Source organism: Alexandromys fortis, unplaced genomic scaffold (assembly GCF_014885135.2).
Source record: "Alexandromys fortis isolate MF-2015 unplaced genomic scaffold, M_Fortis_MF-2015_v1.1 scaffold_109, whole genome shotgun sequence".
Lineage (NCBI taxonomy): Eukaryota > Metazoa > Chordata > Mammalia > Rodentia > Cricetidae > Alexandromys > Alexandromys fortis.
Window position 1 is genome coordinate 4,466,429 of NW_026068005.1, and position 27,370 is coordinate 4,493,798.

The following is a 27,370-nucleotide window of genomic DNA, read 5'->3' on the forward strand; positions in this document are numbered from 1 at the left end:
AATTATTACTTGCTTTTCATATATCAATGAATGCCAATACCTATGCTGCCTCTCATCTCTGCACATGCTCCATGGCACATTTGTATCAGCACACACACATATGTACATATTTATCAAACACATATACAGCACACACAAAGATAAAATAAAAAAAGGAATGCACTGGGGAGATGGTTACTGGATAAAGATCTTGCTGTACACGCCTGATAAACCTGAGTTCAGATCCCAGAATACATATAAGAGTTCGATACAGCACCAATCATCTCTATAACCCCAGTGTTGTAATGCAGAGACAGGTAGATTCTGGAGACTCCCGTGTTATCCAATTTAGACAAAATGGTGAGCTTCAGGTTAAATGAGTAACTCTGCCACAGAAGGAAAGTGAAGGGCAATAGAGGATGACAACTAGTACCAATCTCTTATCTGCATGTGTACACACATTTGATGCACCATACACATGCCTACACACACAAAATAAGAATGTCAACTATAGACAACAAAACAATAAAACAAAAGAACAACAAGGTTTCTGTGTGAAGTTTCTATTTGGAAATTATGTTCCACAAGAAAAGCATGCATTCAAATATATCCAGGTTTATAAATTAAATGTAGTTAGATGATTCTGTGTTATATAAAATATCAAAGACAAAAGGCTTGCAAGATATTGGTGAAGAATTTACTAACCTCTTTTTTCTTTCCTTTTTAAGTAAGAAAACTATTGTCACAAACAAAAAAACAACATTTAAATAGAAACAGATTAAGAAAAAGAAAGGTAACACTATGAAAGTAAATTCCTAATATATAAGAAGGAGGAAGTCAAATTAACAGGGACTAACACAGATGCATCTTAGTGGATATATACTGCTGTTTTTTTTTTTTTTTTTTTGACTTTTACTCGAGTGGGTAATTTGGAATTCACCACGGCCTTGTCATAAAGCATTAAGTGTCTTTCACACACAGATCTCATCTAGAGGTTATCATTTGAGTTATTCAAATTGGAACCTTTCAAACTGACAGGGCCAAGTGTTCTCCCTTCAAAAACAGCCACCTGGATGAATTTAAAATTTTACTACGTTTCTTCATTATGTATTAAGAACAGTTAAGTACCATTTTGGGTGGTGCGCTGATGCATTTTTATAAAAATATCTTTTACGTTTTAAGAGACTAGAACTTTTTCTGGGCCTCACAGTTGAGTTAATTAAGACTTGATCTGATAGCCTGCTGTGTATGCAGCCTGTTTTTTTTTTTTTTCTCACCTCTAGAAAAACTTTGGAACAGCCAGCCTTGCTTGCCTTGAGCTTCCCATGCATGTTGTCATCTTTTACAATCTATGCTAATGCATAGTTTTAATCTTAAATTATGTATTCTTCCACACCCCTGACTCAGAGCAATATGTGTGTATGAATGTGTGCTATTGTAATCATTTACTGAAAACAGCCAAAGGGTTGAAAGAAATTTCATATAACAAACATCTGGCATAAATATTGAAATCAACATAGTACTATAGTTTAATAGTGGTATGTTTGCAGTAGTGTTTGTTCTCTAGGTCAATTGGGTTCAGTCAGAGCCAGTAACCTAATCCTTTTTAAAATTCTGTTAAAGATTTCTATAAAGTGTCTCATCCTTCCTGATGTGATGCTTTCTGTGTTGTTCAATGGATACAGAGCAAAGCAGTTGTCCACAGTGACACAGGCAATAGGGACAGATCTGAGATACTCAAGAGGCAGAACACAGATAATCTAAAATCCCACAAACTACAGACTGGAGGCATGGGGAGAGAAAGGGAGAATTTATATGTGGATTTACTTTTGGTCAAGTTAGACTAAGGAGAAGTGGTGAACATTACATTCTTTAACACTGATACATTTTGGTGCATCTGACGTTGTCGTTAACATGTTTGCCCAATGGATTGTGATAGCAAATCTGAGATAATAACCAGGCATATTTGGGCTACAAAAATAAAGAAACAAATATGCTCCCCAAATAAAACAATAACATAACTTGTTTATTTCTAGGATACAAAAATTTAACGTTCTTTATACTGTTCCATGTTTAAATCAGTGTAATGACCGACACTTAATGATCTGAGATCTGTGCCTAGTGATCCCTTTATGAGCCTTCATTTATGGAAGAAAATAAAGTCAACTACACAAACAACAGTATTTATACCCATATTTTGGTGCGTTTTTTCTTCCATTCCATCAACATATACTCCCTGTGTCTTTGTTGATTTTTCACACAGGGTCTTACTACATTGCTCTGGATGGCCTAGACTTCCTATGTAGACAAGTTTAGATTCAAACTTACAGAGATCCCCCTACCTGTCTTCTCAGTTCTAGGATAAAAGGTGTGCGCCATCAAGTCTTGTTCTATTTATACTTTTATTGCTTAAATATGCACTGAGAACTATATAGTTTCATAAGAGAAAAAAGTTTTTTATTTTCCTTTTCTTTACTAGATTTTGAGAATTTTATACGACATATTTGGATTTCATTTGTCCATATGCCACAACTCCTTCTAGATCTGACCCCCTTTTAACCCATCTAATTTATGTCCTATTTCCAAAACAACCATTAAATCTAACATGCTACCTATATACTCTTAGGTATGTGGCCATCCACTGCAGCAGGGTTAACTTACCAGAACTACACCATCAATAAAACTGATTCTTCCTTTCCTGGTAGTTGCTAATTGCCAATTACTCCTTAGCTAAGGGATAGAACTTCATGACCATCACTCTCTCCATGGTGTAATTTTGTTTGGCTTGAGTTTTTAAAGGATTTACCTGTGTTGTCACAACTACTGTGGTGTCTTAAATGCAACTATCCTACTGTGTCTAGAAAATAGTTTCTTAGTAGGCATCCATGGAACTTTGGCTCTTGCAGTCTTTACTGCCTCATCCTTAATGATCCCCAAGCTATGGGATGAATAAATATGATACAGGCGTCTCATTTTAGGAATTGCCATTCTACAGTCATATATATATATATATATATGAATTGTGGTTCTCTGTGTTAATCACCATCTACTGTAAAAAGAAACTTTTATTATAAGGGTTGAGAGACATACTAATTTGCAACTATAACAATAAATTATTAAGAATAAGTTTAATATTGTGTCTGTCTGGTAGAATAATAGTTGTAGATTTACCTCTAGGATACATGTCTTCCCAACCTACAGGTTTTGGACCCAATAACAGTGTCTGATGTGAGCTTTCTTTGTGGAACTAGCCAAAAGTTCAACCAGATATGGATTGGTTGATGGATTGGTTACCTCCATGACATTTGTGCAACTATTGCATCATTAAGTGTGTAAGCCAGACCAGTCATTATTGTACATAGCAGAGTTCATACCTGGGTAAGAATGATGATTACTTTTCTCCTCTAGCAGTATCCGACACTACAAACTCTACCCAAAAGAGTGAAGCATCCATGCTCTTACCGGCTTCATTTTTTCCACATTTTATGAGTCAATTATAAGGTTTCTTCATCAATAAAGTCTTTAATATTTTCCTTATTTTCATATTTAACAAATGTTTAGGATTCCATACATGAGTACAGTATTATATTATTTCTCTACAACAATATAACTGTATCCCACCCCAGTTCCTCCTCACTCCCTCTCAACTTAAAGACTTATTTTTTACTTATGGTGTACATGCTTATTTTTTACTTATGCATATATATTGCATGCTGAATCAGTTTAATGGTGCTCATATGTGAACATGTTTAGTATTGACAACTTAGGATTGCCATGGGTTTATCCCTGGAGAAGACATATTCTCCCATCTTTGCCATCCATTGATTAACTATAACTATTCATCTAGAAGTGGGACTTTGTGAGGTTTCCCACATCCATGTTTGGTATCAACTGCTGTTGTCACTGGGCAGGTCTTGCTTAGACAACCATTGAAATTTCAAGATGTTACTCCTTGTATCAGACACTCTGGTTCTCTAGCTTTTAGAATCCTTCTGTCCCCTCTTCCTCAGTTCAAAGTGTGGGAGACTGCACTCTAAGTTTTTAGTCAGAGACTCAAGAGATTCCCAAAACAATATAGGTTATTACTGTTGCCGATTGTTGTCTCCTTGAACTTGAATGTAAAACTAAATGCCCTACCTAACTATGCCCAAGAAAGCAACAGTAGCACTCGTCCCTTGAGGGTAACCAAGAGTCAAGAGCTACATAACTGGCTTCAAGGCCTGTACAATAGGGAATTCATGGCTAATACTGTGAATACTGTCAACCTAGCAAACTTCCAGTGACTGGTAAGGTCATGTACCCTAGGAGAGAAGCCACTACCACCACTTTCCTAGAGCAGTATGATTCTTAACTATGTTTGAAATCCTTATACTCATGGGTGAGTGTAGCTCACACCCTACATCAAAGAAATTTTTGATTTTTTTTTTTTTGAGACAGGGTTTCTCTATAGCTTTGGAGCCTGTCCTGGGACTAGTTTTTATAGACCAGGCTGGCCTTGAACTCACAGAGATCTGCCTGAATCTGTGTTCTGATTAAAGGCTGAGCTACCACTGCCCAGCAAAGAAGCATTTTTGTTTTTTGTTTTGTAGCAGGCAGAGCCTATCACAGAAACTCAGAATTGATCAAAATGCTAAGAACAGTGGATTCAGGCTATCTAGTCCCCAGTTAATACCACAATAATATATAACCTCTATAGCTAAGGCTTAGGGACACTGAAAAAGCAAAAGGATCTTCTCAACAGGTTTTAATTGGTAATATATAGGGCTGTATAGGACTTCATTGGTCAACAAATCCAATAGCAGTAACCCATTCCTGGCATAGGTCTTTCTCTTCATCAGCCTGGCCTGTGGCGTCTAGTTATAGCATTATTGTCCTGTTATAGGCTAACTGCACTTAAAGTATATATATATATATATATATATATATACATATTATATATTATATATTTAATTATTTTAAGAATATAGATTTCCACTGACTTTCAAAAAATGTTTATTCTTCTCCATTTTCCCACATTTACTCTGTCTCCACATCCCACTGCACTCTTCCTGTTGTTATTCCCCTTTAACCCTTCCAACCATTGTACTCTAGCCCTCTTTTCTTGAAAGCCCAACCAATTGTAACAAACTAATTTACTTATTTCTGTGTGTTTCCAAACATATCACAAATATCTAAAAATTCCAAAAAGAGAGAGAACATGTGTCATCTACCTTTCTGGGTCTGGTTACCAACTCTGTTCATTTACTTGCAACGTTCATACTTTTATTTTTTGATAGCTGAGTAACAATCTATTGTGTCAATGTACAACACTTTCAATATCCATTCATTATCTGATGGACATCTAAACTGCGGTTGTTGTAATCAAAGAAGCAATGATCATGGATGAGCAGAAAACTCTGTATTAATATGTCAAGTCCTTTGAGGATGTTTCCAAGAGTAGTATTTCTAGATCTTGTGTTAGATCAATTTTCAGCATTTTGAGAAAACTCCACAGTGATTTCCATTGTGGCTATACCAGGTTGCACTTTTACCTGGAGTGAGTAGTGTTCCTTCCCCATATACACACCAGCATTTATTGTCATTTTGTGGTATTTTGTTTTCTTTCTTTTTTACTTTATCTTAGCCCTTCGGCCTGTGGTGAAACAAAATTATAGTGTAGTTTTAATTTGTATTTTCCTGGTGGCTAAGGATATGGAACAATAAAAGAAAAAAATTCTTAAGTGTATATATTTCATCTTTTGAGAATTCTCTGTTTAGGTCCATGTCTCATTTTTAATTGTGTTGTTTATTTTCTTGTTTATGTGTGTGCATGTATGCATGGGTGTAGTCTGTGTGCTTTAGTGCTTTGTAAAGGTCAAAAAAGAAAGGAAAACATTGCGAAGTTAATTTGCTCCTTCTACCTTTCCCAGAGTTTCAAGAGTGGAATTTAAGTCACTAAGCCTGCATAGCAATGAACATTACTTGCTGAGCCATCTTGATGGTCCTGTTTGTTTTCTAATAAATTAGGTTGCTGTGCCCACGTTGAGACTGCCAGAGAGACACCACCTGAATCCAGTCAAGTCCAGAATGCAAAAGCAAGGCTTATTCATTCCAGCCAGGCTGGGAGCTCGATCACTACACACAATGCAGCTCAGTTGGGAGAACTCCGTTTCTCATTTGGGGTTGACATAAATAGGCGAAAACCACAAGCCAGGTTTATTTAGGGTCAAGGAAATTGGTTTTGCTAAAAAAAGGTGTGGACTACTTCTGCATACCCCCTTCCTGTTTTAAGAGGCTACTTCTGCTTCTGTGAAGGCCCCTGTCCTCCCTCAAGCAGTTACTTCTGCATCTGCCTAGTCCACAAAGTTGGGTGTTGGCAGTTGGCAATATCTTGGAACATCTTATGTTTTTTACTCGAACTCAGTGTCCTAATCAGCTTTTGATTTTGCAAAGCTTTTAAATTTTTCCTTGTCCTTAAAAAGTAACATTTAGGACCATTTGCGGGGCTAGCAAGATGGCTCAGCAGGTAAAAGCACCTGCTTTCAAGTAGAATGATCTCAGTTCTAACCTCAGGATTGAAAAAGTGAAGATAAAGAGAAGAAATGAGGCCTGTAATGGTCCCCTGACCTCCAGTCATGAACTATAGCATGCAAAACCCACAATGCATGTATGTATTCACACACATTATTATTAAAAATAAAATCAAACATAATAAAAATTCAAGAAAATAATTTGTGATCCAAAAATATTTCCAATTTTGTAACTTTTGGCAGCAGTTTGTCTGCAGGGTAGCATTTTACTCAGTAGTGAAAGAAGATGGCACAATAAAAACAAAGAAGAAGATGAAAATTAGGACTTAGCTGTCCTACGCAGTATCAGTTGAGGTTGATTGACCCATGAAAGAATGTAAAAACACCAAGAATGCTTAAATATCTGGAATCTAAACTTAATTACTATGACATGTGTTCTGCATTTTCAGCCAGTTCTGTGAAGAGTGAAGAAGCGGGAAGTTTTCCTTGTCATGTATGAAAGACACGCAAGGACTAGAAAGATAGCTCGGTAGGTAAAGGTGCTTATCGCCAGGACGGACAGCCAGCTGGAGTTTGAGTTCCAGATCTCCCACGCAGTGGAAGGAGAGACTGACTTCACTGAGATGTCCTCTGACTTCCATATGAGTGACAGGGCATCCTTTTTCCCAATAACATGAGTAAAAACGTAATTAGAAAATGTTTTTAAAGAGAAGCGCATTGCAGGAGTACACTGCATCAGCGCTAAACAAGGGGATTAAAGATAATCACAGATAAAACACAAATGCCTGAGCTACAGCAGAAGGCAGTAGAGTTGCTAGCTAACTGGAAGACAGATGGAGGGACAATCCCATGCATAAGAAGCAGACTGGCTTTCTTCTATGGGAGGCATTCTGAATAACTTGATTAGATTTTCTCTTTTATTCATGTTTTAACAGAAAATTATTTCAAATGGGTTTTTAAATTAAAAGAAATATTTCTGAACCTCTGATAGCAAGAACAAACCAGATAAAAGTAGCACAATTCTTTCTAGTAAAGAGAGCCTAAGAAATGAAAGTCTATCAATTAGTTTTTCGTCTATTCAATACTGAGGGATGGAACCCTTTTCTTCTGAGATTATGTAGCCAACTAATTTCAAAGGCCATTTAAGAGCAAGATTGGATTCCGTTTTGGAAGGAAGAACAGAAATACCAATAGCAGTCTATGATCTTAAATAACAGACTAGAGTCTAAGAAAGAACATGGAATGAATTTTTCAATTTTTGTTCTAGTACTGAACTCACATTTCCAAAGAGGAACAATTTAGCTGCTTCTATATCCTGTAGCTATTTGAAAGTTATGAGTCCTTTTTATACGTCCGTAAATACTGTTATTATTATTACATTCTCCATTTCTCTGCAGTTTGTGGTGTTCATAATGACAGCAAAGTCTTATATGGTTAGGAAATATTAATCACTTTAATAGCAGTGGTTACCCAGTGATAGGTTTTCAGCCTGGCATGCATGTATAAGCACAGGTATGCACACACCTAAGTGAGCTAATTTGTTAGTCAGTTTAGAATATCCTGGGATGTAAGAACTCCCACAAGCAGAGAAAACATTCCATCAGGAGAATATTGCTTATACAGCAAGTGACCCAAAGGAAAGGATGTAGGGAGACAGGAAGGAGAAATTGAAGAATGGAGAAAAGAAAGTTTAAGGAGAGAAAGAGGAAGAGGAAAAGGACATAGAGGTCAAGGTAAGGTAGGAAAGGGGAGAGAAGGGGAGGTTGGGAACAGGATAGAGTGCCAGAGAGAGTCCCTGATTACCTACTGCCTTCACTCTGTCCTGCCTCACCCTGATCGCTCACATATCACCAGCTCTAGATGAACCCATGGGTGGTTCTGAATCTTCATGATCCAATCACTGGGTCAAAATACTTGAAGAAAATCCCATTTTAAAGAGGAAAGATTTATTTTTCCTCACAGATTTAGAGGCCTATAAGTGAAGATCCAAGGTGTTTCTGCCTCCTGCTTCTGGAGGATTCTAAGAAAACAAGACATGGCAGTTGGAAATGGGTGGTGTACAGAGTGACTGCTCATCTTATGGATGTGTGATGTGTGACTTTTCCTGGAGAGGCATGAACAAACATCTATTCCTCCCAAATATGGAACTAAGACAAATCCAAGTGACTCGGTCCAAGTCCAACTTGGAAAACACATAAGTATATTAGTAGCATAGAAGTATGGGTAGCTGCTTATAGGAACATGGTTGATAGGGCAGTTGCCTATACAAAGTCCATCCCAGCATGTGTGCTGCATCCCCAGAACTTCATGAACAACTTGCAGGTAGCTTCACAGTTTATAGTCCCTACTGCCTAACAAACTTTGGGGAAGAAGAGAAGGTTGGGAGTCTTTTAGCTTTCAGAGGTTTCCTATGTTGCTTGAGTTGTTAGCTTGCAAAGTCTTAAAGATCCAGGATGTCATGTTTTGGTTTGGAATTCTGTAACCATTAGTGAGTCTTCCTCCAGAATGAAAGTTTCCATTTTGCAGGATATTGTTATAAAACAAACTAGAAGAAAAGAAGGGCATAAAAAGAAAGATGGAAGAGCAGAGGGAAGAAGATGTCTGGAGGGAGAACAAGAGAGCAAAGCAGAGGAATGGGTAGGATAAGAGAAAGAAGGGGACAAGAGGGAAGAGTAAAAGAAGGTAAGCAGAAAGTGGAGGAGATTGGTCTGGAGGAAAGCGGGGGAGATGGCAAAGCATAGGAAAGGGAAGTGGAGAAGATGGGAAAGGGTGGGGGAAGGAAGGGTGTGAGGGGAAGAGGGGAAACTGAGGGTAGGATGTGGTCCCTGAGGGAGTTACTGAAGATCTATGTTCTTCAACTCAATCTTACCTCTAAGTGTCTATCATCCCAGAAATTCACCTATCACATTATAATCCCAGCACTCCAGTAATCCAAGGGTGAGGTCGGAGTCCTTATAATCCAATCCTTTCCCAAAGGTCCTCTTCTGAACTAAGCTGTCCTGGACAGCTCTCTTCCAGCATAGGAGCTTAAATCTAGCCATAGCAGATCCCTAGTATTTAAATACTAAACAGTTCAAGTAAATCATGTTTGAACAAACTTCCCAAGAATGATAAGCCCTACAAGAAGTAAGTATTAAGTTTTAGCAAAGATTTTTTTTTTACATTGATGTAATGTAAAACCCTTCCAGTGAAGTTATTAAGGAAGGAACTTTGCATGACAGCGTGCTATGCAACCTAATGCCAGTTTGCTTTTGCACCACCTCGCAGTGTTTACTTGGAGTGACTGAGGTACCTGAATGGCATCTGAAATGCTTGGCTGTAAATTAGCTTTGGAGTTAAGCTACTGAGACAATCTTTAAAATAAATGAAATACTGCACATTTTTGATGTGACTCTCATGTCTGATTGTCACATGAGGAACTAGGTTTCAGTATGAGGTTCTAAGTGTTTCCTGTCTCCTTTTAAAAAAGATTACTCATTTTTGCAATGTGCATTCCTAAGTGTGTATGTGTGTGTATTGTTAGAAACAAAGAAAGACCTTGCTTTTGTACAAAAGAACTAATGAAGAAAGTGAAAGTAGCTTACTAAGGCATACCTTTTTGTAAAAAGGGTGTACAAAAAACCAATAAGGCAAAAAAAATGTACAAAAAAAGGCAATAAGAGATAAAATGTCTACTAAAATACCACTGTGTTTGTTTGGGACTGGCATCTACTGCTAGGCATGGTGTCTACCCTGAAGTGTGATCTATATGTCCAGTGAGACTCCACCACTGATGGTTTATTTTCCTTTGGAAGATATCAACTAAAGATAGCTTCTTGATTACAGATGGGGAACCCATGTCCACTTCCCCAGCTCAACACTGGGATGTTGTCTAGCTTAACCTTATGTAGGTTCTATGCACATTGTTGCAGTCTCTGTGAGTTCATGCATGCATCCATCCTGCTGTGTAATGCATCCCCTCTAGCAAATGCAATCAATCTACCTTTTCTTCCACATAGCTCTCTAAGTCCTGAGTGAAGGGCTGGTTTAATGAAGACAACCAATTTAGAGCTGAGTGCTCCAATATCCTTCATTCTTTGTGTACTAATTGTAAATATCTGTGTTACTTCCCATTAACTACAAGAGGAAACTTCTCTAACATTGATCTATGGATGGAGCATAATTTTGTTAGAGATCATTTTATTGCTATGTTCTTTTAACAGAACAATAGTATTAACTCAAAATTTTTTATTATCTTAACTTGACATATATTCTTTGTTCATGGTACTGAGTCCCGTATAAATGGATAATATATTTTGAACATATATCCCTCATCACATCTAGCCTTCTATCTCTCTCCCTTCTTACTCGCATTTGTTCATTGCATGTTCATACACACAGATAGGATCTTAAGTATTAATATAAAATTCAACTCCATCTATAAGAGAAGGCTTGTGAACTTGACTTTCTGAGACTGACACAATCTGCTTATTATAATCATCCACAGAGAATACCAGTTGCCAAAGTCAATGAGTGGGTGGAGTTAATGAGAGGAAGGTATGGGTTCCGTGAGACCCTGGTGATGACTCTTCTGTATCTGGACTGCTGGGGTTGATGTCATCAATGACATAGAAGTAAACACACAAGGAAATAAATTCAAGGACACATAGTAAAGTCAACACGGGGCAAGGAACTTACCATTTGAGTCCTTTTCTCTGCTCTTATATTCCATAAAAGGACTATGACTGAAGAGTATGCAGGACTTGCAAGTGATAGCCTTCCACTAGAATTGCATAAGAATCTACACTTCATAACAAATATACATTAAACAACAGACTGATTAAACTTTAGTAAAGAGAGACTATGAAAAACTACTCAGATATATTTCTGAATTTCAGAAAAGTAAAAGATTCAATTATCCTTAATATTTATCAACAATTTTCCTTTATTCTCTCTCCCGAATTTCATATGTATATGCAATTTCTGACTAGTTGTGATACAGTTTCTAGTAATCTTATCTATAATAGTCTCTTGCATTGGGAAAACTCTGTTTTCAATAATCTCAAGCTATTAGCAGTAATTTAATTTGAAGGTAAACTACATGAGCAATCAAAAATGGAGTATTCCAAATGTAAGAAAATATGAGAATAGTAAGTTATCCTAAGCATTAGTACTGAAAACTTTAGCAAGCTTTCGGATGCTGTGTGTGTGTGTGTGTGTATGTGTGTGTGTGTGTGCGTGTGTGTGTGTGTAGATAAAGAGAGATAAGGATTCCTAGATGAGAGGATTCCAGTATGATGTGTTCCTTAATGTAAAAAGACCTGTTTGAAGGGCCTTGAAAGATGGCTCAGTAGTTAAGAGTGTTTGCTGATCTTCCAGGAGACCCAAGTTCCACTCTCAGCAACTGCTTGTAACTTCAACTAGAGCTGATCAAATACTCTCTTTTGGCCCTGTGGACACCTGGACACAGGTGCCCACTCACACATAAATAGAAATAACAATATATTTAAAGAAGAGGACATGCTTGAGGATTACAAACACTTGTTAGAGTATTTGAATAATTATTTATACATAAGACTGTTTAGTGTTGTATACTTTCACTGCGAGGTCATATGTAAATACTGTTGCACACGTGTGTACATGTGTCTATTCATGTGCATAGATTCATCAACCTAAAAGAAATAGTAAACAAAGCATGTAAAACTTGCTCAGAGGTTGAGTACTTGCCTGTGATGTGAGTGTCCCTGGTTCCAACTTCCAGTGATGCAGAAGATAAACTGTGTTGGTTTTTTTAGAAAACTCCAAACTGACTTTGAGAGCATCTGAAGGGTTTAATTTCTTATAGACAAGGCTATCAATTTGCTCCTGAGGCCTTCTTTGGCATCTTGGGCAAGATAATCTATAGGTCTCTCTAAAGCTCCTCAGCATCCTGCATCCTTACTTCCCTCTGTCACAGGCTTTGTTTTGTAAATGTAAGATCCTTCCAGGGGCACTTGTTATTTGAAACTTTTTGTTAGAATTCAGAAAGTTCAATGTCTTTAGAGTCATTTTGATTTGTATGTGTTTATGAGTGTATATCACATGTGTACAAGTGCCCGTAGAGGTGAGGAGATACCAGATACTCTGGCATTGGAATTACAGGAAGTCTTGAGCTCTCCTATGTGGGTGTTAAGAACCAAACTTTGAACTTTCAGAAAAGAAGTAAATGCTCTTAACTGCGAATGTTCCCTCTATCCCCAGGAAAGTTCAAATTTTGACCTTTCTGATTCCTCAGTAAACAATCAGGTGTATATCTTTTTCTACTATATGCTTTTTACATCTGCATACAGTCATGTCTGGTGCTAAAGCAGAAATCAGATACTTCTCACATTTTTAAGAAGTTATCTTGGCAGCCATGGTGTTAGTTAATGGATGCAGTGGACTATATTTAAAATGAGTGACCGCCCTACATACTGCAGAGAAGCCACAGCCAGCTCTTGGTACAGTAAATGCTGAACTTTTCAAAGATAAAATCGAGGGAGATTAGTACATATCTTTGACATTTAGTTTTCAGTCAGCGGGAAGGTCATAGCTAAAAGGTCACCGAGAAGAATTCGTTCATTCACAAATAAACAATGCTGTTATTTTGCAAAAAAAGTGACAAATTGTTTTGTATAGACCCATGAATGTAAAGGGGTGTTACAAACACAACTTTTTAATTCAAGCCATAGTCTTCCATTTCTGGGCTTTGGAATATAAAAAGAAAATCAAATCATGCTCCTCTTCCAGGGGTTAATGTGCAATACTTGTTTCCTTTGTAGATCTTTACTCTTTGAACGTGGCATTTAAGAATATGATTTGCTTAGCTCTTGCTAGGTGCTAATTGTGTGGTACAATTTTGCATTCATTTTGTTTATTTAAATTGCCATGGATTCAAAAGTTCTCTCTTGTCTGCGATGTGCCCCCACCTCTCTCATATTTAGCTTTTTTACAAAAGGCTAAATTTCCTGTTAAATAGTGTAAAAAGTGAGGAATAGCTTATGATCAAAGGCACAGAAGTGGGTTTTGCTGAAGAGTGCAAAAACGGTAGTTCTTCCTTGTTCTTGGGATCTGTGTGTCAGTGTATACCTTGGGACAGATCCACTAAATTGGTATCAACTAAAACAATTGCATAATAAAACTCTATGATTTATTTAAAAATTTGAGACCAGGTGTGGTAGTGCACTTTTAGCATGATAACGTGTTGGAGATCGAGGCAAGATAGTCAGGAATGAAAGTCCAGCCTCCATTTCATAATACTCTTTCTTGCAAAACAAAGCAAAGCGTCAAGAAACAACCTTTGAGTGTCAAAATCTATTTCAAATGCTCACTTCAGATTGATGTCTAGTTTATGTGCATTTTGAAGCAAAGTATTTTAAATCGTAAATCTCATTCTTGTAAGAAAAACAAAAATATAAGTTCCTGACTTTGTATGTCTTTTCTTTTCAGATGAGTTAACAAATTCTTCAGAAACAAGATTGTCATTAGAGGAGCTTTTGGGGAAAGGATTTGGACTTCATAATCCAGAAGCTCGGTGGATCAATGGTAGGTGAAAAACTTTTCAGGTATATTGTTGGTTTTAAATTCTCTTTAACTGAAAAAAAAAATGATGCTTGAAGTGAGTGTACTGCTGTAATTTTTTGAGATTCACAAATGTGTTATCTAACCGGGTGAGAATTCAGGCTCATCATAGAGAGAACCAGGATCTCAACAATGCATCACTACCTCTACAGCTGTCTTCCGCATCTAAAACTGACTGTAGTGTCTCTAATGTACTTTGTCCTTCTGTCTGCCCTAAAAATGAAACTGCTTCAACTTTTCTGAAATCAAAGTTGTATTAAAATAAGAAAATAAAAGAAAACCAGTGTGTGGTTACTTAAGCATTTGTTTGTCTTAATGGATGCTAATAAGAAGAGTTAATAGCTAAATTAATCAGGAAAAATATATTTGTGAAGACAACTGCAAGTCTTCTTTGTGTGGCTGTAATTTGTCTGATTGTGCATGCTAAACGTCTCAAGGGGAAAGAGTTCATTGTTGACACTCACTTTCTTTAGATGTAATACTTCATTTATATTCATTTGTAAGAAAATAATATATCATTTGCATGAAAATATGTGTCATTTGTATGATAGGGCAAAATTTTGCCATTTTTCAGATAATGATGATCTTACAATGATCTATTTCTTCTTGAATGTTTTAACAAACCCTCAGAATGGCTATTCTAAGTGTTTAAAAATATTTTCATTGAGATGTATATAGACTTTGGGTTTGATTAATTTTGCTTTACAATATGATGTTTTTGCATACTATAATTTTATGATAAAGTCTTAATAATAAGATACTAACCATTAATTTCTAGACACTATTAAAAGAAGTTATTGTAACTCATGAGGGCAAGGGTCAAATCAAACTTGCTTTTCTGACGTCAAGAAAATTCTTCAAAAGAAACTAGAACAGGAATGTATCTTTAAAAAAAAATGAATGCATGTCTTTAATTGATACCTACTGCCATTTTCCCTGAACAAATATTAGTTAATATTAGCTGGAATATGACTCTGTGACATAGCATTTGTATTATATAGAGAGACTACAATGAAGGGATTTTCTTAATATATTTTTGCATTTTCCTTTGTAATTGTTCATAAATTTGAGACTAGCTATCTACAGAATTTTGCCTTTTCTCTATGATGGCTTACCTGGTATAGTTTTATCACAAATGAATATATTTATAATTTAAATATGGCTAGTAAAATACATTATTATCAAGGGCTATCCTGCTGCATGGGTTTACCCTTGATCGTCATCCCCAGGATGTGATCACAGTTAATTGTTCTCATAGTTGTCAACACATGCTTTCATCAAAGGAACTGATAAAAGGGATGGTTCCAGAGTTCTTTAAACATTAGGAACACTGTAAATTATTAGATTTTAAATGATGACTCATCCTTCTCTTTATTGACTGTGATTTTGAACCAAACTGTAGATATTGCTATTGTCAGATTATAAATGGAAGAAAAAAAAATCAAGGCCTTTAACTCCCTTCTCAGACTAGCTCGTACTGTTTAAACATGCGTTCCTCTTTTGTGTACAGTTGACACCATGGTATCATAACACCTAAGGAAACAGACATCCCAGCAAAGAACTGCAGGCTAGGCTGAAATAAACAAAGATTAGGATACAAATATTACTTTTACAAGGCTCAAGATTTGAAAGTCATGTATTAGGTGTTAATTACATTTTTTTAGCCATTTCCTTAAGCATCTTGGATTAATTTGATCATGAGATGGTACATGGGGGCAAATCTGCATGGCTAAACCACGGCTATGATGGCCTAATCCATTAGAGAAATAGTGTATAAACAAGGATTTGCTATCAAAGTAATCCTTGAAATTGGAATATGCAGGCAGTCTGTGTAAATACCGCTGATATGTTGCCATATTATCCATAGCTGGAAGACAATGACTGTTTTCAGAGCGGTTGTCTTCCTTGAGTTACTGGGATCAAAGCCTGGGTCCTGACATTTCCGCATAAGCCAGGTTCAGCTACTTAGCCTTAATAATCTGATTGAACAAATTCAGGATAGCAAAAAAGAAAAGCAATTATTCGGTGTGATCACATTGGGAAGAACAAAGAACTTTGGAACTGCACTCCTGCTCCAGTTATCTTTAGGGTCCTCATGTCACATTTAGGCTTAAATAAACAGCAAGATGTGTATTTGTAGCTAACAGTACAAATTGAGGCTTTATTTTAACTTATTGCTATTTCCTCCTTGTCTGAGTCCCAGTGTCCCCCCCACAAGAATGTAAGAATTGTATGAAATCTTTTTCCTTTGAGACATAGTTCTCTGGGGCACCAGGCCCCAGTCTTTTACTTGTCCTTCCATGAAATTCTTAAGGAAACTCCAAATACTTTCGGATCCAAATACTTTGGGATCTACTGTTTTAAAAATCTGATGGAGGAGCACTGGACTGAGCTCCCAAGGTCCCAATGAGGAGCAGATGGAGGGAGAAGAGGAGCAAGGATGTCAGGACCACGGGGGGTGCACTCACCCACTGAGACAGTGGGGCTGATCTATTGGGAGCTCACCAAGGCCAGCTGGACTGTGACTGAAAAAGCATGGGATAAAACCGGACTCTCTGATCATGGCGAACAATGAGGACTGATGAGAAGCCAAGGTCAATGGCAAGGGGTTTTGATCCTACTTCATGTTCCGGCTTGGTGGGAGCCTAGCCAGTTTGGATGTTCACCTTCCTAGACATGGATGGAGGGGGGGGGGACCTTGGACTTTCCACAGGGCAGGGAACCCTGACTGCTCTTTGGATTGGAGAGGGAGGGGGAGAGGAGTGGGGGGAGGGGGAGAAGAGAGGGGGGAGGGGGAGGAGAGTGGGGGAGGGGGAGGGGAATGGGAGGCTGGGAGGAGGTGGAAACTTTTTTTTTCCTATTCTCAATAAAAAAAATAAAAAAAAATAAAAATAAAAATCTGATGGATTTGAATGGAGGGACACAAATACCTCTTTAGAATAGTCTTATTCCTTTAAAAATATTTTTTCTTTGAAAGTTTCATACATTTGTGCAATGCATATTATTTGTGCCCATTGAGCACTACCCCCTCTGACTCTCATTGGTGTTTGTAGCTCATCTTCCTGAAGGATTCCTTCTTAGCAGGGCAGTAACAGTGGGTGAATCTGTGCTTTGTTTAAACTCACTCTTCTTGCTAGCAGTCACTAGACACTTTATTTATATATTCCAATCATACCCAAAATAATTGAGTGGGAGCCACCTTCATAGAGGGGGTAACCTTGAACTCCTTGTGAACAATTATATCTGAAACTGAAAGATGGACTTTCTTTTCACTTTTATGGTTTTCTTAGCATAAAAGTCACCTGAATGAATTGAAGCCCAGCTCATTTTGAAGCTTCATTTAATTCTTGGAGGTCATCCTATGAACGCTTAATGCATTATCGGTCAAGAGAAGGAGGGTTGCCTAGTTGGCACTGGCACGTGTATTGTCATTGTCTATGTTGGTTCTCCAGTGATGTAGACGAGGGTGTCACTGCAGCCTTGGAAAGGAGCTGGTTCATGGTTAGCTAAATAACTGGCTTGCCAAACTTTTTTTTTTTTGTCCTTGAGATCTCCATATTTATAACATCTTCCTACTTACATCTCCTTGAAGCCTGGAAATCTTTCTGCTTTTGAAATTGTTAATCGCTGTACCTTTATTTGGTAATCAGTTTGAACCCCGGTGAATCTAATGGTGAATGCCTTCTCTGCACAGCTGTTAATAGATGACATCACACATGCTGCGTGTAACAGCCTGTGACACTAAATTCACCCAGAAACATGAGGTTGAATCTAGAAAATTTTCCAGATACAAGGACAAAAGAAAGCCTGTCTTATTTTATTTTACAATATGCTAAGTTTATTCTTTGAAAATTTTGTTCATGTATTCAATGTATTTTGATAAAATTCACCCCACTTTTCCCCTGGCTACCCACAGAGCCTCCCACTGTCTCTGAATCCCTCCAACTTTGAATCCTTTTTGTAGATGTTGCTTTTAATCCACCAAGTGCAGTTATGGCTGCTCATATGTTCATGGGTGTGGAGTCATCGACTAGAGTGTTGTCTATTTACCAAGGGCCACATACTCACAGAAAACTGACTTTCCCAGCCCATCAGCCATCAACTATTCACAGGTCCTCAGCTAGGGTTGGGACTGCAGCTTTGTGAGCTCCTATTACTTGTGAGGTGAAATGTTGATCGGCTTGATGCTGCACAGGTATTCACTACAGCAGAGCAAATTTCAACCATCAGGTGTAGAGGCTGCTATCTGCTTTGCCATTTCTCTCTGAAAGACCGTTCTCTTTTCTAACACACAGACCATACCCATGACAAGGTCACTCATACAGAGCTTTTGCTTCATTCATGAGTGTTATGATAATGTCCTAAATTCACCAGGTACATTCATGTACATATACAGTCAGTAAAATTGGCATTTTTTACTTTAATGCTGTATTTATTAGAAAGTGAACAACACTGTCAATGTAAAAACTAATATGAGATAACTTATTCTGGACCCAAATATGATTGACCAGGGCCTGAAAAAAAACAAATTTAGATCACCTAAATTCCACATTCCAATGTGGTAATGGTTTGGTTAAGTAAGAGAATGAAGAAAGTTATAAATAAAAGGAGGTACTTTGAAAATGTATTGGAGGAGATAGTAAAAGGCAGGTTACAGCAGAACGAGGGGACTCTGACCGGGAGGCCTCAGATGCTGTCTGATGATGTTCTTACTCTTTGGGTTGCTGAGATCTAGGGTTCATTAAATCAGTGCATTTCAAAAGGTTTTATTTGTTAGTTGTAAGGATGTTATGTCAGATACACAGGTGAACAGAAGCGGCTACTAACAGGCGTGCTGACGATAACCAAAGACGAACTATAACTAGGCTCCCGAACCTACGATATTCTAACCTCTTTACAGTCATGTACGACAATGCACAGCTTAGGAGCCTACGCTGTTCCATGGCAATGGCTTGTGTAGATTATCATTGTTTCTCTTTCTTTGTTTCCAGTTTTCTTCAAGAAATGTTTCTGTGAACATAAGATTTGAAACTAATAATAAAGAAAACTTAACATCATCTCTCACAGCTTCAGGAATCCCCAGTCTCCCAACAGTCAGCCCTCATACACACATCTAACCTCCTGAAAGTAAATGCTAAGGTGCTTTTCACATCCAACACCCCTGGAGTCTGGGCCCTCACCCACACTCTTTTCACTATCTGAGGTCCTTTCCTAAATCTGCTAGCCTAAGTTGCATGCTGTACAAACAGCTGATATCCATGACAGCCACTCTTCTCTGTCAGTCATAAGGAGCATCTCTCTTAGTTAGCTTAGTTGTCAACTTGACAGAGCCTAGAGTCACCCGAGAAGGAATGTCTCAACTGAGGCCTTAACCAGAGCAGAATGGCATGTCTTTGGAGCATTGTGTTGAATGTTAATTTATGTTGGAGGGTCCAGCCCATGGTGGGTGGCAATATTCCTCAGAGGTGATCCTGGATTGGATAAGAAAGCTAGCTAGGAGCCTGTGGGCAGGCTACCAAGCAGCATCCGCTCTAGTTTCTGTTTGTTCTTCCTGGCTGTGCGTGAGTTCCCTGAAGAAGAAATACTTCACAGAAAAGCAATCTGCCTTTTCCTTTGGATTCCTATCTTGGGCGCCAGTCCTGACTTCTCACTGACCTGGGAGCTTAAACCAAATAAACCCCTTTCTGTTGACTGAGGTTTCTGTACTGCCTGGTTTCTGCAGTCATTAAGTCCCAGAGAAATTACACAGAGGTCTATATTAATTATAAATTGATTGGCCCAGTATCTCTGGTTCTTATTAATTAATTCGTATAACTTATATTAGCCCATTATTCTTGTCTATGTTAGCCAGGTGACTCGGTACCTTATTCGGCGAGGCAATCATATCTTCCTTCTTCTGCGGCTGGAGCATGACTGCATACTGCAGAATCCTCTTCCCAGAATTCTCCTGTTCTCACTGCACTGCCCCTACTCCCTGCATAGTCACTCTGCCTATACTTCCTGCCTGGCTACCAGCCAATTAACATTTTATTAAACAAGTATAAGAAGCAAACGTTTACAGAATAAAACCATTGTCCCACAGCACCTCTCCTCTCCTAAGTTTCTTTCAGTTACATGTTTAACACAACAACAGAAACTAGATCACTCCCCCATGAAATGCACACACACACACACACATAATTCTCCAGCACTAATGCACTCTGTAGCTCAGGTTGGATTTAAACTCATGGTATTATACTTCCTGTCTAAGCCTCCCAGGTACAGGAATTACGTGCTTAATCACTATGCCCAATTTCTCTGATACAGAAGTTTTTATATCTGGAAAGGCTGTAGCCCCACAGATCTGTCAATGGGAAGGGCCTGCAGTCCTGTCTCTAGAGATGTTCTGGAGCTTTGATATTTCTTGATAAATCTCCTTTGCCATTTCTCTCCCAGGATGAAAAAGTCATGGTTATCACTTTTATGAAAAATGAGGGGCATTAATCTAAGGAGCACTAATATTATTTACTATGATTAGAGAGCACAGCATTGGGAAAAGCAAGCAAATATATTTATGCTGCTCTTGTTTGTCTATGTTAAATGATTTTACCAGGCTCAGACTCTTGTTTGTCACCATAACTTGCTAGAGTTATAGAAGCGGTAGGGCATTACTGTCCTCTGTTTAACCTCACTGAGTGCTCACTTCAATTTTCTTATTTTGACCTTTGCTTTTATCTTTTTAAACACTTTCACTTTTATTCACAAGTTTAAGTTTAAGCATTTTTATAATACTTTATCTATTCTTTAAGAATTTAACACATGTTTGCAAAGTATTATGACCACATCCATCCACAATTGCACCTCCAGTTCCACCTCATTATAATGTTTAAAATCATCAAATATGCTGACATTCACATAGGGTAGAGGTGTGTTTAAACCTTGATGTCTTTGAAGATGGCTTGGGTTTTATGAAGGGTAATTTATAAAGACAAAAATAGTACACAAGCATACTTACACATTGGGCTACGTAATTTTGCAACTGTTTACCTGTTAGACAGTTAAAATAATCACTTGGAAAAGACATGACATTAGATAGAAGCTTACAATAAAATATTAAATGAAAATTGCATTCTACACAATTATATGCACACTCCTCACAATTTTGTTCCATACATGCACATATCTATTTATGAAAACACGAGGACAGAATATGGTTTACATTAAATCCAGTTCTGATAGCGTGAGTTGCTGCTTTTATTTATTTTTTCATTTTTGTCCATGCGTGTCACATTTTCAATAACTATGCCATTCCTTTTTAACAAACAGGGAGTTACTAAAATGCAATGACTAATGTAAGTAGATTCACCTAGTCAAAGAATAATTTTTATTTTATTCATGAGACTTGTTTATTCTTAAAAACAGTTAGAGATGAGTGTAAGCATAAGAGCCAAGGACTGACAAGATGGCAGGGTAGGTGAAGATGCTTGCCACTAAGCCTGATAATCTGAGTTCAATCTCCAGGATCCACATGGTGGAAGGAGAGATCTGACTCTTATAGCTTGTCCTTTGACCTCCACACATGTGCCATGGCATGCAGGCATCCACAAATAGACATATTAAGTATAGTAAACGTTTTAAAAAAAGTGACAGAAGGTGAACTGTTGGTATGAGAGCCATAGATCCTCTCAGAGGTATGAAAGAGGGAATTAGAAATAAAGTTTCTGCTGTGTAGTACTCTTCTGTGTAAATGTACCACCACAATTTCCTCATCTATTCATTGGTTGAGCGGCATTTAGGTTGTTTCCAGTTCTGGCTATGACAAACAATGCCGTTATAAACATACTTGAACACATGTCCTTGTGGTACAATTGAGCATCCTTTGGTATATATCCAATAGTGAGAAAATGATAACATCTTTAAATTTGAAGGCAAATGGATGGATCTAGAAAACATCATACTGAGTGAGGTAACTTAGACCCCCACGACAAATATCATATGAACTCATTCATAAGTGGTTTTTAGACATAAAGCAAAGAAAATCAGCCTACATTACAATTCACAATCCCAGAAAACTTAGACAACAATGATGCTCCTAAGAGAGACATACATGGTTCTAATCTACATGGGAAGTAGAAAAAAACAAGATCTCCTGAGTAAATCAGGAGCATGGGGACCATGAATGAGGGTTGAAGGGGAGAGGAGAGTAAAGGAGGGGAGCAAAGAAAATGTAGAGCTCAATAAATTCAAGTAAAAAGAAATAATAAAGTTTCAAGGCTGAAGAGCTGACTCGGTAGCTAACAGTTCCTAGAATTCTTGTAACACCCACACCAGGCAGCTTGCAACTGTTTGTAACTAGCTTTGGCTCCAGGGAGAGCCAGTGCCTTCTTTCTGTCTCCAATTCATCATGCTCTGCCTTCTTTAACATACCTGGAGACTTAGGGAAATGATGTCACCCTCAGTTGCTGAATCAAAGCTCAGAAAGTTGAAAATCAGGTTAGGGATCTAGTGAAATGTTTTCATGTCTTACATTCCTCCTTCGAGTAATGCATGGCAAAGTACTTCACTAAGGAAAGTAGACAAGTTATTAGCAAAAGCATCAAAGGGCTCTCAAAAGTGTACTACTTAGCACATTTACACCTCTCAAATGACTAGAAAGGTTTTATTGCTTTATTATTTCTTAAATTTTAGCTTAAACTGCTAGAAATGACAAATACAATTGTCTACTACAGCATCTCACACCCGAGTCATCTTCCTTATTAGCTGCAGAGAGTCAAACTTTTGTTTGAAATTCAAATCTAAATATTTCTCTTAAAGTGAATATTTCCAAGAATCCAGTGTATCTTAAAATAACAATGTTTATACTAAACACTGAGAGAGAATAGGAAAGAATTTCCTCATAAAATACACTGTTCACATTCAGATTTAAAACAAAAAATTCAGGAAGCAAATACATCTTTGTGTGATTTAGAGGTGAAATTCCCTTCCTTGGGTTTGCTGAAATAGAACATTGTATTTTGATAATGAAAGAAATAAGAATTAAAACTGCGCTTACTTAAACAGGGTTGGCATGGGAGTGTTTAGATAGAGAACTTGCTGAGTTGTAGCTGTTTGCCCAGTTCAAAACTCTGTTGACATAGAAAGGGTTTCAGTGAAGTGAATCATGCCCATAAAGTCCTGTGCCGTCCTGCACAAGTATGTTGGTCTTCACATTATTGGTGAAGTAACTGGTTTTCCCTATTAATACTGTATAGTTCCAGATGTGTTGAGCCAAATGTCTCTATTTCTATCTATCTTTGTATATACCCATCTAAGTACATATCTGCCGGTTATTTCTATTTATCCAGCATGTCATCAATGGTGCACAGCCAAAACATTTTCTTTTTTCAAGTATCTACATAGAAATAAACATTCTCCCTTCACTTAATAAATCTGTGAATATATTCTTTTCAAGTCATGCACCATATCTTTTCATATGGCTCAGGCGTTATAAAATGAAATTACTAGTCAGAAAGGTGAGCAGGGTGGTAAGTAGAAATACATGCAGAATTGCTGGAACTGTTTAATTCAAGCTGTGATGAGGTCTGATGAGCTTTATTTCCCCCTAAATTCACAATATACCTCATTGCACTCTTCACACTCTCTGCCCATTATAGTGTGGACCACTGGACATATTTTCCTATTCTCTCTGACTCTTTTTATATACTAATGTTTTCACATATCTACTAATGATCATGAATCATATATCTGTGTATCACTGATGATATCAATAGAAATACAACATAATGAGGATTCTTAGAGACCACAAAAGCTGCATGAACATAAGAACTGCAGAGATGGTTGAGGAGGTAAGAGCACTCGGTGTTTGTTTTTGCAGAGAAACTTCATTCAGTTTCCAGCGTCCATGTCATGCGGCTCATAACCACTTGTGACTCTAGTTCCCAGGGATACAGTGCTCTTTTCTTGTCTCCATAGGAACCTGCATTCATGCACACCTACACACAAACAGACATTCATAATAAGAGAAAAGAAAAGAAACTACATGAACCCTAGTGATCCAAAGCAAGCGCACAGAGGTTAAGTGAGAAATTTGAAGGATAGCTTCACAAACAGATCTTAGCTAGTAGGCTATAACTAGTAGGCTATATTAGAAGAATAAGAACATTTAGTACAGTCTTTGTCGAAGGAATAGATTTGAGAATGGGTATAAAGGACAGATGTGCTCAGAGAGTGAAAAAGAGCATTCTTGAAAAACAAGGATGTATGAACACATCCACAGCAATTATCATACTGTGTAAGGCTGGCTATATGAAACATGCTATAAGTTGGAAATAGAAACAGTGAATATGTTTAAGAATTTGGATCAGCACATGGTTATTTTACTGTAATTATTACACACTGATCTGATCCTCACCATGTTGATACTTTGATTAAATTACAGCTTTGAAGCAAAGCTGAAGTTTTGCTGATGACTGTTAGCTCTATTGCTGCCAAATTAAAGTGGGAGGTTCTGGTGGCAAATATCTTCCTATATGTTCACAGTGTATCAGAATGTACATGCAATTATGTATTTTTAGAACATACCCATGTATGCTATTTATTTGTAGTTCTTTGAAAAGCCTTTAGTAAATAAGGGTACCATTTAAAAGAGTAAATAGAGACCCAGCGAGGATTCTTTTAACTTTACATGATCCATAGGCAATAACAATCTCTGATTAGAAGCAAGGTCTTCTTTGCCCAGAGCTGGAGTGGACAGGTGGGAGAAGGGATAAAGTCCCATGTGAATCTATGTACTATGATCTATGCTGATGATGTTACTATCTATAACTTAAAGTTCTACCAGCTTATAAAAACACAGGGGGAAGGAAGATATTGATGAGGAGATTTCTGGAATTGTTGGAACTATTATTAGAATGCTTCTGTTTGACTATATTTAAATGATTTTGAGAAAATCTAATAATTTATGCAGTTTTTAAGAGAAAGTCTTTGCAGTCGGTCATAATTTTTAATTCTTCATGTGTAGGAAGGAGTTCCATATTATTCTATTTTATAACATTATTCTTTATTGATTCTTTGAGAATTTCACATCATGCACCCCAATCCCACTCAACTTCCGGTCCCTCTATATTCTTCCCACACCACTGCAGCATTTCCCTACAAGGAAACTTCCCCAACCCAATCAATTAAAAAAGAGAAAAAAGCAAACATAGAAGCACTTTATGCTTCTGTCTTTTCAAAACCTCTTCTTTCATCCTAGTGGCTTTGGATACGGACCCACACATTGCCCTCAGCACCAGCTCAGACATGGACATCACCATGACTTCAGAGGCTCATGTTTTTTTCTTTCTATGTATGAATGTATATATCTCTAAAGTGATGATTTTACTTAATCAGGCCATTTAGTAAATTTCAATGGCCCATCGAGACTTCTGCATAATGTAGAGCCAAATATTTCAGACCTCAAGTTTATATTAGATTAGCAAGCATCTTCTGAGATTGTTAGCTGGAAAAAATAACTTGAGACACTATTGTTTACCATTCAGTGGCTGACCTGCTCTCTTGTTTAATCATTTAAAGCCAAGCATTTAATCATGTGGAATATTCTATCATATTCACAGTGGTTTTCTTTCATGTATGTTCAAAGAAGTGCCCACAGGACAGTTCTAACACATCCATTCTCTTTCCTCCCTGCCTAGATTACCTGTGTGCTTGCACTTAAAAAGGAAACACTGTTAATATTTGCATGGTACTGCGAGAATGTATAAAAAGAAAGGTGCACTATCTGCCTTCATTGGGTCATTATTATGCTTCTGACAACTGAAGTTATGCTTTGGGGACCTCCCTGGTACCCAGGCACTGCTTCTTGAATATTTAATTTGTCATAGATAATGTGTAAAATTCTCTGAGTTCAAGTACAAACGTGCTCATTTTATAAACAAAGAACTGCAATTTAAAGCAAAAGAGGAATGTGGTCAAGGCCACAGTAATGGTAGGTAACAGAATGGAAATTTAAGTTCGTATATTCTCTCTTAATGAGCATAGTATTTGTGATCAAATAGAAGCTCAAGGACCAGAATATTAAGAAAAAGGTAAATGTCAGGAAGAGAAAATTACCTTGAGGTATAGCATTAAGCACTTGCAGTATAATGTAGCAAATGTGAATCTTTGCCCAACTTACACAGAATTCTGAAATACAATGAACATAGAACAAACTTTTAAAACTGAATGTGGAGTTGGAGCTAAGAATGACACCAGAATTCAGGATATTTGTGCTTAGTACTGGAATGTCTAGGGGACCCTCACTTCCTCCCTGGAGGTCCCTTTTATTCACTCTGTGTACAGTGTTTGCTGGCATAATATATGATATAGATGCAGTTTTCTTTATTTTAGAATTATCCAAATCTGGATGAAATAGCCCAGGAGGCTATACATGAAGCCACAGTTTGAAGCAGATCTGTTCATTCTACATTCACATTGTCTCTGTTGAAAGAGAAGTATGGTGGCCAACCATCAACACTATTATTGTTTTGTAGTTCTTTGGGATCACTCAAAGATTTCCCTCCAACTTTTCTTTACATCCAAAGGGTTTGTTAAATGATATAAAATAAGATAATGGTCTTAAATTCCAATACTATCGTTATTTTAAACTCTCTCTCTCTCTCTCTCTCTCTCTGTGTGTGTGTGTGTTTGTGGGTATATATATATGCCCTAAGCTCTTAGCATTAAAGTCCCTGGAGCTGAGTTACAAATTGTTGAATTTCATTCAAGGCGGTGGGTATTTGGGAACATATTTCTGGTCTTCAAGAGCAATATATGGACTAGCCAAAAGTCACCTCTCCAGTTCCCAAGACTATTTTTTTTTAAATGAGCCCTCATGATATAACACCTCTAGAGACCTGTATGTATTTTCATGACTTAAATGTTAGCTAGCATTTTCCCCAATGAATATTGATCATTTAGTGTGAAAAGTCCAACGTAGGATATTTTCATTATGTTATCATCTTATATAATCTTTCATTTTCATTTTGCCAGAATTTTGTTGAGAACTTTTCTAATTAAGTGTTAAGATAGAAAGTATATGTATGTTTATGAATGATTTCCATTATCTTATGAATCATGTGTCATGAAAGGTCATAATATGAGTTCGATTCAAGAGCTGGAACAAAAGCAATTTAACAGGAACTTTGATCCTACTGCACGTACTGGCTTTGTGGGAGCCTAGGCTGTTTGGATGTTCACCTTACTAGACCTGGAAGGAAGTGGGAGGTCCTTGGACTCCCCACAGGGCAGGGAACCTGGTCTGCTCTTTGGGCTGATGAGAGAGGGGG

The 27,370-nt window shown here is 37.5% G+C and overlaps 1 protein-coding gene across 1 annotated transcript in view; it reads left to right on the forward strand.

Annotated features, from left to right (window-relative positions):
* The window catches only part of Dpp10 (dipeptidyl peptidase like 10), a 714,980-nt gene that overhangs the window by 158,999 nt on the left and 528,611 nt on the right, over window positions 1–27,370 (forward strand). Inside the window, exon 3 of the mRNA XM_050161474.1 lies at window positions 13,935–14,030. Coding sequence (XP_050017431.1) covers window positions 13,935–14,030 — 96 coding nt within the window. The remainder of the gene's footprint in view (window positions 1–13,934; window positions 14,031–27,370) is intronic.